General features: G+C 40.3%; 1 protein-coding gene across 2 annotated transcripts in view; it reads right to left on the reverse strand.

Moving 5' to 3' along the window:
* Positions 1–242: 242 nt before the first annotated feature.
* The window catches only part of DMGDH (dimethylglycine dehydrogenase), a 75,055-nt gene continuing 61,999 nt past the window's right edge, over positions 243–13,298 (reverse strand). For both annotated transcript variants that reach the window (XM_055342317.1, XM_055342316.1), the window contains 2 exons: positions 13,041–13,175; positions 243–1,620 (listed from right to left, as the gene is read on the reverse strand). In XM_055342317.1, coding sequence (XP_055198292.1) covers positions 1,405–1,620; positions 13,041–13,175 — 351 coding nt within the window. In that variant the 3' untranslated portion in view covers positions 243–1,404. The remainder of the gene's footprint in view (positions 1,621–13,040; positions 13,176–13,298) is intronic.

Below are 13,298 nucleotides of genomic sequence, written 5' to 3' on the forward strand. Positions count from 1 at the left end.
ATGGCATGATTTTTGAATTAATGTTTTTGTTTCCTTCAGATAAATACCTAGAAATGGAATTGCTGGATCAGATGGCACTTCTATTTTTACTTTTTTGAGGAACCTCCATACTGTTTTCCATAGTGACTACACCAAGATAATATTCTTGATAATTAGGAAATTATCAAGATGATCAAATTTTATTACCAAGATTTTGCTCTTTTCTCATACAAAAAGATACATTAAAGAGAAATGAAGGGCCTGCTGGAATTCTAATATATGATTGCTTTAATGAAGTATTTTATTTTTTTAATGAAATATTTTAAATATAAACTTGGCATCTTTGTAAAACATACAAGAAATTATTTTAAAATTCTGTAATTAGAATACATTTTATGTTTCACATTCAACTTTAATACCTAGGAAAGATTCAATAAATGTTTAACAAATGTGTATATAATAAATATTAAGTGATAAGCCACCTTTTACCAAAGGAAAAAAAAAACCATTTGATTTGTTCAGTCAACTAAATTCAATTTTGAAAAATTTATCAGAGAATTATTTCTAAATAATTTTTTTCTTGCTGTACACAGTACTAAGGGCAATCCTGTCAGCTCTTAAGCTCGTTTGACCTGCTTTGTCAAATGCTTTGTGAAATGATATTCAGAACAGCACATGTGATGTCAACTTGCATTAATTCTTTCCCAAAGAGAGGTGTTCAGTATTCAAACTGTGTTTTTACTGGCACAATCTATGTTTCAGCTTCATTTCAAAAGGTCTACAAGCACTGCTTCCTTTGGAAGTCTGTTCTTTTTTGCAATTACTCTTCTAAAACAACCTTTCAAAGGACAATAATGATGCCCCATAATACTGCATTCAGGGAATTCATTAGGAAAATAAGCATTTTGGAGAACTGAATAAAAATTTATGTATCAATATTAAATTTTACTATTTTCACTGTAGATATATTATAAAATATTAAAACTATCCCTTGTTCAACTACTGCTTCTCAATGAAACAAATCCATCAATAGTACTGCATTTGTTTTTATGTAAAACAATTAGTTTTCAGGTCACAAGAACCATATAAGGATATATTCCTAAAATTACACAATGTCCTCTAATTGAGTTATAATAGTGATTATATACTAGCAAACACCTAAATGTTTTGCTGAGTTTCATTAACAATATAGGTTAATAAAAACATTCATTTCCAATGTCTTCATTTTAAAGAACAATGTTAATCACTAATCCATTATTGTTTCTCGCTTAGGAAAGAGCTGAGAAAGGTTTCATCAAGATTATAAATCTAGATTTTGAGGGGTTGAATGAATTCTTGATTTCTTATATTCTCCCAAAAAGCAGTTATGATTTTTAGTACAGTCATAGAATTAACATAATTCAGTTGCCTGCTGAAGGTCTTTTTTCAAATTTTGTCCTTTCTGCTTTTCTTCCGAAGTCGGTTTCTGGTTGGTTCAGTCAATACCAAGGGCTCCTGTATGATGCTTGCTGGGTAATTTCTGCCTAACAGTTCAACCTCCACCTGTTGTCCTACTTTACTTAGTTCTATAGGGACATAGGCAAACGCCAGACTCTTCTGTATGCTGTAACTGTAGGTTCCAGATGTCGTGTTGCCAACCACCTGAAAAACAAGAGCCAGTAACCCTCAACATCTTGGCCATCAGCTTTATGGTCCTCCTCTCCAGATTAAACACTTAAAACATAGGTTTGATTTACAATCTGCAAGTTTTAGGGATTATTGCCCATGGGGCTAACGCCAGGAAGTAAACTTTACTTTTGCGAATATTAGGTTTAAAAGTTATGAAAAATAATTTTCAAAATACATATCAACTCCTTCAAACTTCTCAGTTTTAAATAGCACCTATTTTTTTTAATAGCCGGCACTATTTTGCTCACTTTCATGCCAAGAGATCAGAGAGGAAAAGACTCAAATATTTTCATTTTAAACTTAAAAAAAAAAATCCTCTTCCGTCATGGCAATAATAGACACCAGGGGAAAAAATTCTAAATATCCAAATGTAAATGTAGTCAACTGTTCCTGCTGGGGTTGAGGAAATGGCTTGCCAAAAGAGTGCTGAAACTATTGACATATCAATAGTCAATGTGAAGTGAACATTCTATGAATATATATCATTTAGCAATTCCTGGCATTTGCTAGGCACTTAATGTTAACTTTACCCTCTCTAGATCTACCTCATACAAAACACCTCTCTGGACATTCTAGAGAACGAGTGAGGTTTAGTTCCTACCCTCTGGAGCTTCCAACCTGGTTGAGGAATTAGCATAGACATACAAGAAAATAGAGCGGGGGGGGGGGGCAAGATGGCAGAGGAGTAGAGTCTCCAAGTCACCTGTCCCCACCAACTTACCTAGATAACTTCCAAATCATCCTGAAAACCTATGAATTCGACTTGAGATTTAGAGAGAGAACAGCTGGAACGCTACAGAGAGAAGAGTTTGCGCTTCTTACAAGTACAACTTGTTTTTAGCCACTCTGCACTAAGCAAAATGACTAGAAAGAACTCACCACAAAAGTAAGAAGCAGAAACAGTACTCTCTGCCACAGAGTTACAGAATTTGGGTTACAATTCGATGTCAGAAGGCCAATTCAGAAGCACAATTATGAAGTTACTGGTGGTTCTGGAAAAAAGCATAAAGGATTCAAGAGACTTCATGACTGCAGAATTTAGATCTAATCAGGCTGAAATAAAAAATCAATTAAATGAGATGCAATCCAAAGTGGAGGTCCTAATGATGAGAGTTAATGAGGTAGAAGAAAGAGTGAGTGACATAAAGACAAGTTGATGGCAAGGAAGGAAGCTGAGGAAAAAAAGAGAAAAACAAAAGAACAAGAGGAAAGGTTAAGGGAAATAAATGACAGCCTCAGAAGGAAAAATCTACATTTAATTGGGGTTCCAGAGGGCGCCAAAAGGAACAGAGGACTAGAAAGCATATTTGAACAAATCATAGATGAGAACTTCCCTAACTTGGGGAGGGAAACAGGAATTCAGATCCAGGAGATAGAGAGGTTCCCCCCTAAAATCAATAAAAACTGTTCAACACCTCGACATTTAATAGTGAAACTTGCAAATTCCAAAGATAAAGAGAAAATCCTTAAAGCAGTGAGAGACAAGAGATCCCTAACTTCTATGGGGCGAAATATCACATTAACAGCAGCCCTCTCCACAGAGACCTGGCAGGCCAGAAAGGGCTGGCAGGATATATTCTGGGTCCTAAATGAGAAGAACATGCAACCAGGAATAGTCTATCCAGCAAGGCTCTCATTCAGGATAAAAGGAGAGATAAAGAGCTTCCAAGATAGGCAGAAACTGAAAGAATATGTGACCACCAAACCAGCTCTGCAAGAAATATTAAGGGGGACTCTGTAAAAAAAACAGGAAGTCCAAAGAAATAATCCACAAAAACAGGGACTGAAGAGGTATTATGATGACACTAAATTCATATCTTTCAATATTAACTCTAAACATGAATGGGCTAAATGATCCCATCAAAAGACACAGGGTTTCAGACTGGATAAAAAAGCAGGACCCATCTATTTGCTGTCTACAAGAGATTCATTTTAGACCTAAGGACACCTCCAGCCTGAAAATGGAAGGTTGGAGAACCATTTACCATTCAAATGGTCCTCAAAAGAAAGCAGGGGTAGCAATCCTCGTATCAGATAAATTGAAGTTTATCCCAAAGACTGTAGTAAGAGACAAAGAGGGACACTGTATCATACTTAAAGGATCTATCCAACAACAGGACCTAACAATCATGAATATTTATGCCCCTAATGTGGGAGATGCCAAGTATATCAATCAATTAATAACCACAGTAAACATACTTAGATAATAATACACTTACACCAGTAAACTTCAACAAGGCGCTTTCTGCAAATGACAGATCTTCTGAGCACAACATCTCCAAGAAACAGAGCTTTAAATGATACACTGGACCCGATGGGTTTCACAGATATTTACAGAACTTTACATCCAACGCAACTGAATACACATTCTTCTCAAGTGCACATGGAGCTTTCTCCAGGATAAACCACATATTGGGTCACAAATCAGGTCTTAACCACTACCAAAAGATTGGGATTGTCCCCTGCATATGTTCAGACCATAATGCTTTGAAACTTGAACTCAATCACAAGAAGAAAGTTGGAAGAAATTCAAATACGTGGAGGTTAAAGACCATCCTGCTAAAAGATGAAAGGGTCAACCAGGAAATTAGAGAAGAATTAAAAAGATTCATGGAACCTAATGAGAATGAAGGTACAACCATCCAAAATCTTTGGGATACAGCAAAAGCTGTCCTGAGAGGGAAACACATCACAATACAAGCCTCCCTCAAGAAACTGGAAAAAACTCAAATACACAAGCTAACCTTGAACCTAAAGGAACTAAAGAAAGAAAGGCAAATAAAATCTACACCCAGCAGAAGAAGAGAGTTAATAAAGATTCAAGCAGAATTCAATGAAATAGAGACCAGAAGAACTGTAGAACAAATCAACAAAACCAGGAGTTGGTTCTTTGAAAGAATTCGTAAGACAGATAAACCAGTAGCCAGCCTTATTAAAAACAAAAGAGAAAAGGCTCTAATTAAAATCACAAATGAAAGAGGACAGATCACAACCAATACCAAGGAAATACAAACGATTTTAAAAACATATTATGAGCAGCTATATGCCAATAAATTAGGTAGAAGAAATGGACACATTTCTGGAAAACCACAAATTACCAAAACTGGAACAGGAAGAAATAGAAAACCTGAACAGGCCGATAACCAGGGAGGAAATTGAAGCAGTCATCGAAAACCTCCCAAGACACAAAAGTCCAGGGCCAGATGGCTTCCCTGGGGAATTCTACCAAACATTTAAAGAAGAAACAATACCTATTCTACTAAAGCTGTTCCAAAGATAGAAAGGGATGGAGTACTTCCAAACTCGTTCTATGAGGCCAGCATCACCTTAATTCCAAAACCAGACAAAGACCCCACCAAAAAGGAGAATTACAGACCGATATCCCTGATGGACACAGATGCAAAAATTCTCAACAAGATACTAGCCAATAGGATCCAACAGAACATTAAGAAGATTATTTACCATGACCAAGTGGGATTTATCCCTGGGATGCACGGCTGGTTCAACACACGTAAAACAATCAATGTGATAGATCATATCAACAAGAGAAAAAACAAGAACCATATGATCCTCTCAATAGATGCAGAGAAAGCATTTGACAAAATGCAGCATCCATTCCTAATCAAAACTCTTCAGAGCGTAGGGATAGAGGGAACTTTCCTCGGCATCTTAAAAGCCATCTATGAAGAGCCCACAGCCAATACCATTCTCAATGGGGAAACACTGTGGGAGCCTTTCCCCCAAGATCAGGAACAAGACAGGGATGTCCACTCTCACCACTGCTATTCAACATAGTACTAGAAGTCCTAGCCTCAGCAATCAGGCAACAAAAAGAAATAGAAGGCATTCAAATTGGCAAAGAAGAAGTCAAAATCTCCCTCTTTGCAGGTGACATGATACTGTACCTAGAAAACCAAAAGACTCCACCCCAAGATTGCTAGAACTCAGACAGCAATTTCAGCAGTGTTGCAGGATACAAAATCAAGGCCCAGAAATCAGTGGCATTTCTATACACTAACAATGAGACTGAAGAAAGAGAAATTAAGGAGTCAATCCCAATTATAATTGCACCCAAAAGCATAAGATACCTAGGAATAAACCTAACCAAAGAGGTAAAGGATCTATACCCTAAAAACTACAGAACACTTCTGGAAGAAATTGAGGAAGACACAAAGAGATGGGGAAACATTCCATCCTCATGGATTGGAAGAATTAATATTGTGAAAATGTCAATGCTACCCAGGGCAATTTACACATTTAATGCAATCCCTATCGAAATACCATGGACTTTCTCCAGAGAGTTGGAATAAATCATCTTAAGATTTGTGTGGAATCAGAAAAAAAAAACAACAACAAATAGCCAGGGGAATATTGAAAAAGAAAACCATATCTGGGGGCATCACAACGCCGGATTTCAAGTTGTACTATAAAGCTGTGATCATCAAGACAGTGTGGTACTGGCACAAAAACAGACATATAGATCCATGGAACAGAATAGAGAACCCAGAAATGGGCCCTCAACTCTATGGTCAACTAATATTCGACAAAGCAGGAAAGACTGGAAAAAGGACAGTCTCTTCAATAAATGGTGCTGGGAAAATTGGACATCCACGTGCAGAAGAAGGAAACTAGACCATTCTCTTACAGCACACACAAAGATAAACTCAAAATGGATGAAAGATCTAAATGTGAGACAAGAATCCATCAAAATCCTAGAGGAGAACACAGGCAACACCCTGTTTGACTTTGGCCACAGCAACTTCTTGCAAGATACATCCATGAAGGCAAGGGAAACAAAAGCAAAAATGAATTATTGGACTTAATCAAGATAAACAGCTTCTGCACAGCAAAATAAACAGTCAGAAAAACTAAAAGACAACTATAGAATGGGAGGAGATATTTGCAAATGACCTATCAGATAAAGGGCTAGTATCCAAGATCTATAAAGAACTTATTAAACTCAACAGCAAAGAAACAAACAATCCAATCATGGGGCAGCCCCGGTGGCGCAGCGATTTGGCGCCGCCTACAGCCCGGGGTGTGATCCTGGAGACTAGGGATCAAGTCCCACATCGGGCTTCTTGCATGGAACCTGCCTCTCCCTCTGCCTGTGTCTCTGCCTCTCTCTCGCTTTCTCTGAATGAATGAATAAATAAATCTTAAAAAAAAATCCAATCATGAAATGGGCAGAAGACATGAACAGAGATCTCACAGAGGAAGACACAGACATGGCCAACAAGCACATGAGAAAATGCTCCGCATCACTGGCCATCAGGGAGATACAAATCAAAACACAATGAGATCCCACCTCACACCAGTGAGAAGGGTGAAAATTAGCAAGGCAGGAAACAACAAAAGTTGGAGAGGATGCGGAGAAAGGGGAACCCTCCTGCACTGTTGGTGGGAATGTGAACTGGTGCAGCCACTCTGGAAAACTGCGTGGAGGTTCCTCAAAGAGTTAAAAATAGAACTGTCCTATGACCAGCAATTGCACTGCTGGGGATTTACTCCAAAGATACAGATGCAGTGAAATGATGGGACACCCGCACCCCGATGTTTCTAGCAGCAATGTCCACAATAGCCAAACTGTGGAAGGAGCCTCGTGTCCATCGAAAGATGAATGGATAAAGAAGCTGTGGTCTATGTATACAATGGAATATTCCTCAGCCATCAGAAATGACAAATACCCACCATTTGCTTCAATGTGGATCGACCTGGAGGGTATTATGCTGAGTGAAGTAAGTCAATTGGAGAAGGACAAACATTATATGGTTTCACTCACATGGAGAATATAAGAAATAGTGAAAGGGAATAAAGGGAAAAGGAGAGAAAATGAGTGGGAAATATCAGAGAGGGAGACAGCACATGAGAGACTCCTAACTCTGGGAAATGAACAAGGGGTGGTGGAAAGGGAGGTGGGCAGGAGGTTGAGTGACTGGGTGATGGGTACTGTGGGGGGCACTGGATGGGATGAGCACTGGGTGTTCTGCTATATGTTGGCAAATTGAACTCCAACTTAAAAAATATACAAAGAAAGAAGAAAGAAAGAAAGAAAGAAAGAAAGAAGAAAGAAAGAAAGAAAGAAAATAGAACCAGGAAGCCAGAATTTGTTCTACATTTGGAAGGTGGATGGAATTAGGGAGGTGGAGAAGGGGGATGAAACTTCCCAGGATGAGTGGAGACATGGAGTCAGGCATGAGCAATCAAAATTAGGGAAGATGAAACAGAATCACATGGGATGGCCAACTAGAGAAAAGTACTGAGCAAAGAAACAAAACCGAGGAGATCAAAACAAAGGCTTTATGGCAGCAAAAAAATCTAATCAGTCTTGTTACAAAGATAAGAGGATGAGTTGAAACCAGATCTAAAGGAAAAGATGAGGGGATCCCTGGGTGGTGCAGCGGTTTAGCGCCTGCCTTTGGCCCAGGGCGCGATCCTGGAGACCCGGGATCGAATCCCACATTGGGCTCCTGGTGCATGGAGCCTGCTTCTCCCTCTGCCTGTGTCTCTGCCTCTCTCTCTCTCTCTCTCCCTGTGACTATCATAAATAAATAAATAAAATTAAAAAAAAATAAAGGAAAAGATGAAAGAGAAACAGTAAAACCACACACACACACACACACACACACACACACACACACACAAAAGCGATAGAAAATGTCAAGTTAAAACACCGTACTTAAAAATTGTAAAAGGAAGACAATAAAAGCAAGATATGATATATAGCCCTACTCCTGTCGGCTTCTCCTGGCTACACAACGCTGCACTAACCCTTAGAGCCGCACTGTTTCCCACAGCAAGCAGCTTGTAGCTGGTGCTCAAAAATATTCATGGGCATGAATCTGCCTGGTGATCTTTCAGCTGCCTCAGCAAAGAGTCCCCTACAGTCAACAGTCTTATTACAGCATTTCTCATCTTTTAGAAGCCGACACGTTTATAACAGTAAATATAGACTCCTGGCTCTATAGCCTCAGTTTGTAATTATCTCATTGAAACTCCACATCAGAAGCTCTCCATATCATTTCTGAACTCATTTTTTAAAAGATTTTATTTTTGACTCATGAGAGACACACAGAGAGAGGTAGAGACACAGGCAGAGGGAGAAGCAGGCTCCATGCAGGGAGCCCGATGCAGAACTCGAACCCAGGACCCCAGGATCCCGACCGGAGCTGGAGGCAGACGCTCATCCTGAGCCACCCAGGTGCCCCATCATTTCTGAACTTGTTATGAGGGTTTGATGGAAAAAAAAAAAAAACAACAACCACATAAATGTATTCATTAGTAGAGGCTTCTCCTCTAGCAGATTAACTACCAAAGTGTTGCTGAGACAAGGCATGTGCTTTAAAGTGGTTTATCTCCTCTAGATCATTGTATCATTGTTAAGGAACATAAGGCAGGGATTTGGGTCAGGAAGGTTGGAGTTTTAATCACAGCTTTTAGAAAGACTTTCTTGGTAATCTTGGTTTCATGCCTTCGTCTGTAAACCTGAGGTCTGTGTTTGGAGCCCTGGAGAGGTAACCCGATTTGCTTGGACAAGCGTCTTAAGAAAACATGAAGAGGCCAAGGCAAGGCTCTTGGCTAAATCCCCTAACTCACTGGGTCAAAAATCTACCATCCCTCTTCAGAGATTGTGTGAACCATTTCACCAGGCCTTCCCATCTCTTAAAATCCTAGCAGTGATTCATCTTGCAGTTATTTTTGCATCAGTAATGTAAAGAAATAGCATATTTATTTTAGGAGTGTTATTTTTAATATATTTAATGTGTTGCTTTCTGCTAAATTACTTTCATTTCTCCTTCGATTTCTCTCTAATCCAATGCTGAGTAGCCCAGAGTATTTTAGAAGGCCAGCCTTTCCTTTTATCTTATTACTAAATTTCTAAAGAAAGGTTTTCCGTAGCAGCAGTCTTATATCATTCTACCTTAAAATCTTCCAGATTCAATTAAATCCATTTCTTCTGGGATCCCTGGGTGGCACAGCGGTTTGGCGCCTGCCTTTGGCCTAGGGCGCGATCCTGGAGACCCGGGATCGAGTCCCACATCAGGCTCCCGGTGCATGGAGCCTGCTTCTCCCTCTGCCTGTGTCTCTGCCTCTCTCTCTCTCTGTATGACTATTGTAAATAAATTTAAAAAAATTAAAAAAAAATCCATTTCTTCTTTTTGCTCTGTGAATCACAAGAACAACCTGTGCCTACCCTCTGCCTAGACGTTTTCAGATCCTGTGTTAAACACTGGCTTTCCCTTTACCAATATAAGCAATCTTCACTTGTGTTTAGCCTCTTCTCATTCCTCTCTTTATGAGAATTCAAGACCCCTCTGACTTTCGGAGCTGAGGGTAGATGGCTTTGGAGGAGAGAATGTAATTTAAGTCGGATGATACATTGTGTTTCTTTGGCTGTCCGTGTTTTTGTTTCTAAGTAATAAAAAGGAGAGCTTTCTCAACTCTCCAAACACATTCCCACAAAACATCTTTCAAAGTTTCCAGCAAAGCTGCTTTTCTAACAGAAGCCCTTTTCATACCCACCCTTATGCCTTGATTTTTACAAACTAAACCTTATTTAAAATTGTAATCTACCCCAGAACCACTGCCCATCTCTCCATTGGACTTTCCTTTTCCTCAGGGCACTCACCACCCTCAGATGTGCCATTTCTCTTATTTAGTATGTTCACGGTCTAGCTCTCTCTCCCCTGGAACATAAGATCCATGGAGGCAGAGATGTTCATCTCTTTGGTTGACTGCCGCACCTCCAGTGCCTAGGGTATCTTTGTCACGTTGTGGTAAGATTTGTTGAATAACAAATTTGTACCTTATAAATTTGTACCGTATCTCTGCCACTCACTGAGTATTTGCAAGAATGGAATATCAAAGGTAGTACAAATCCCAACAAAGTCAGGAAATAAAAGCACAAAGTATTTCCTATCTTTCCAGAGTATATAGAGGATCCAGAAAATTCATCTGCATCATAAGATGATGATCCTACTAAGCATCAAAGAACAGACAAGCGGGTATCAGGAAATTCAGGGGTTATTTTATTTATAAAGGCAACTACAACTGGAGTAACAGCTCTGTAAGCAGATGGCATATGGGAGGAAAGATGAAAAATATAGCAAGTAAACTCAGCACACTGATACAGCAAAAGAAGGAAAAAGTGGAACTCGGGTTTTCAGCAAATCCCTTCCCATCTTTGATACAGTTGGCATGGAATGCTCTGTAAGTTTAAGATATAAGTTCCAGGCTTTTCACTTAAATTTGGGAGTCAGGTGTATACTGTGTTCATCAGGGTTGGTATAGGGTTGCATACAGAACATGATAGCATAGGGGAGCCTGGGTGGTTCATCGATTAAGCATCAGACTCTTGATTTTGGCTCCGATTGTGACTTGAGGTCATGGATTGAGCCCTGTGTAAGGCTCTGCACCCAGCGGGGAGTGGGCTTGAGGATTCTCTCTCTCCCTCTGCCCCTGCCCATCCCCCTCCCCCTCCATCACCACCACCACCACCACCACCCCCTCCCCACCTCCCCACCCCCGCCGTAGCCCCTTGGCTCACACATTCCCTCCCTCTCTCTCTCTCAAGAAAAAGAAAACAAAACAAAACACAATAGCATAATGTGTCATCCCACGGCCAGAACAGAAAGCCAGTGCAAGGGCTGGTGTGGACCATATTAGAAAGCAGGATGAGAACAGAGTAAAAAAATGAGAACTAGTAGAAAGAGGAGATGGGGAAATTTGCTGACTACAGAAAAAATTAATTAGAGGTGCAAAGAACCTAAGACATGATCTCATCATTTTGTAGATGAGAAAATGAAGGCCCAGAGAGGCTAAGATCAGGTCAAGTCAAGCAGCTGGTTACTGACAGAGGTGCTTATCAGTGGCAATTGTGGGCAAAGGGGAAGTATGAGGAAAAGCCTATTAAGAAAAGAGGTCTGACCCAGGGATTTAGAACAGAAAGGAAGGGGAGACAGTGGGGTAAGAGTCAGGATGGCTCAAAGAGAATGAACTCAGCACAATTAAGGGTGAGATACTTAAGAAAGAGCTTGAAATCTGAGAAAAGTCTGTTCCTGTCACGGTGTCTAATAACATCCACCTGCTTCTGGGATGTAGAAAACTGTGGGTCTACGATTAGTGGCTGAAGAGAAACAGTGAGACATGAAGAGAGACAGGGAGGATAGCCAACATGGCTTAGAAGGAAGGGTAAGCAATCCAATGGCCAACTATACCTGGGTCAGAAGTCAGTTCTGTCCATGACTAGCTGCGCAACCTCAAGCAAGTTACTTCACTTCTCTGAACCCCTAAGCCTCATCTCTAAAATGGGATGATCATACCTATCTGGGAAGTGGGTCATAAAATTAATGAGTACATAACAACTATCCAGCACATAGTAGAGCCTCTGCAGATGTTAGTTCTACGTCGGGCAGATCCATGCCTCAGCCCATGTAGCCATTTCTTTAGTCATCCAAAGACTGAGATGTGATGCCACTGGCCTTCCCCCACGTCCAGGGCTCTTTCTGCCACTGAAGAGAAGAGGGCAATGGAAACAAGTATCAAGTAGGCTGCAGTGTCGGAGAGAAAACCCAGGCTCCGAATCTCTGATTCTTTGGGTAGTGGCCAGACTGTTCCACAGGGACCAGCTGTTCAGACGAGACCTGAAGGCCACGTGCTCACCCCCAGCCTAGGCAGAGGGTGCACATCTGCCTCCAACACCAACCAAAACACAGCAAAATCGTAAGCCAAACTGGGTCTCACAAATAGTCATAAAAAGTCAAACACCCGAGGCTCTGCTGGTGAGTTATCTGGTTTTACCGGACACCGACAGGCAGACTAAGACACAACATCCCCAAAGGGGAAGAAGGCACATTTACTTTCTGAAGAACTAAATGGTTTCTACCTTTCACTCCACTTTCTAAGGCTCTGCCCTCTGTTGTCATGGAGATTTTCATTTGGAATTTTTTTTTTCTGAAGATGTGCTAAGGTTAGAACTACTTCCTTCTCAAAGATCCCTTAGAAGCGCAACCAGAATGCCAATTTTTTAAATAAAATCCATCTCCTGCATTCACAGATATCAAGGTGGTGGAAAGATCATTTGATCCTCTCAATTATACCTTCCTCATTGTCCATTGTATTTTAAGCCTTGGTTTTATTTTCTTTCATCAAGGCATAGAGAAGTTTATGTTTTTAAAAATGAGCAGCATTTCATTTTCCTTTCAGTTAACTGATTTCTGCTTCTTGAATGTCAGCTCAGGAATCAAAGTGTGTCACCCAACCAGTAGATAAATAAGTAGCAAAACAAAACCCCAAACCCCAAAAACAGGACTCCAAAAGGAAACAGGGACAAGGAAGGTTTCTGGTGCAGAAAAGCTGCGCTGGCCCCTGGCCACGAGGTCCTCAGCACTCACCTTGCCATCAAACCAGATGCTTTCATTTCCCTCCGGATCAACATCATCCGTTGCCAAGGTGAGGCAGACCAGTCTCCGTTTCAGCCCCTTGGCTTTAATCTGTTTCAGTGCTTGCTTTCCTATGAAGTCTGCTGGCTGCAGGAATCCAAGATAATGATGATGAATGAATGCTCAGACACTGTGACAAGGTTAGAGATGCAAGCATTTAAATTTGTCTTTGTGATTTTCTCGCCAATTACACATCAAATAAAAATACAG

Source organism: Nyctereutes procyonoides, unplaced genomic scaffold (genome assembly GCF_905146905.1).
Source record: "Nyctereutes procyonoides isolate TBG_1078 unplaced genomic scaffold, NYPRO_anot_genome, whole genome shotgun sequence".
Classification (NCBI taxonomy): Eukaryota; Metazoa; Chordata; class Mammalia; order Carnivora; family Canidae; genus Nyctereutes; species Nyctereutes procyonoides.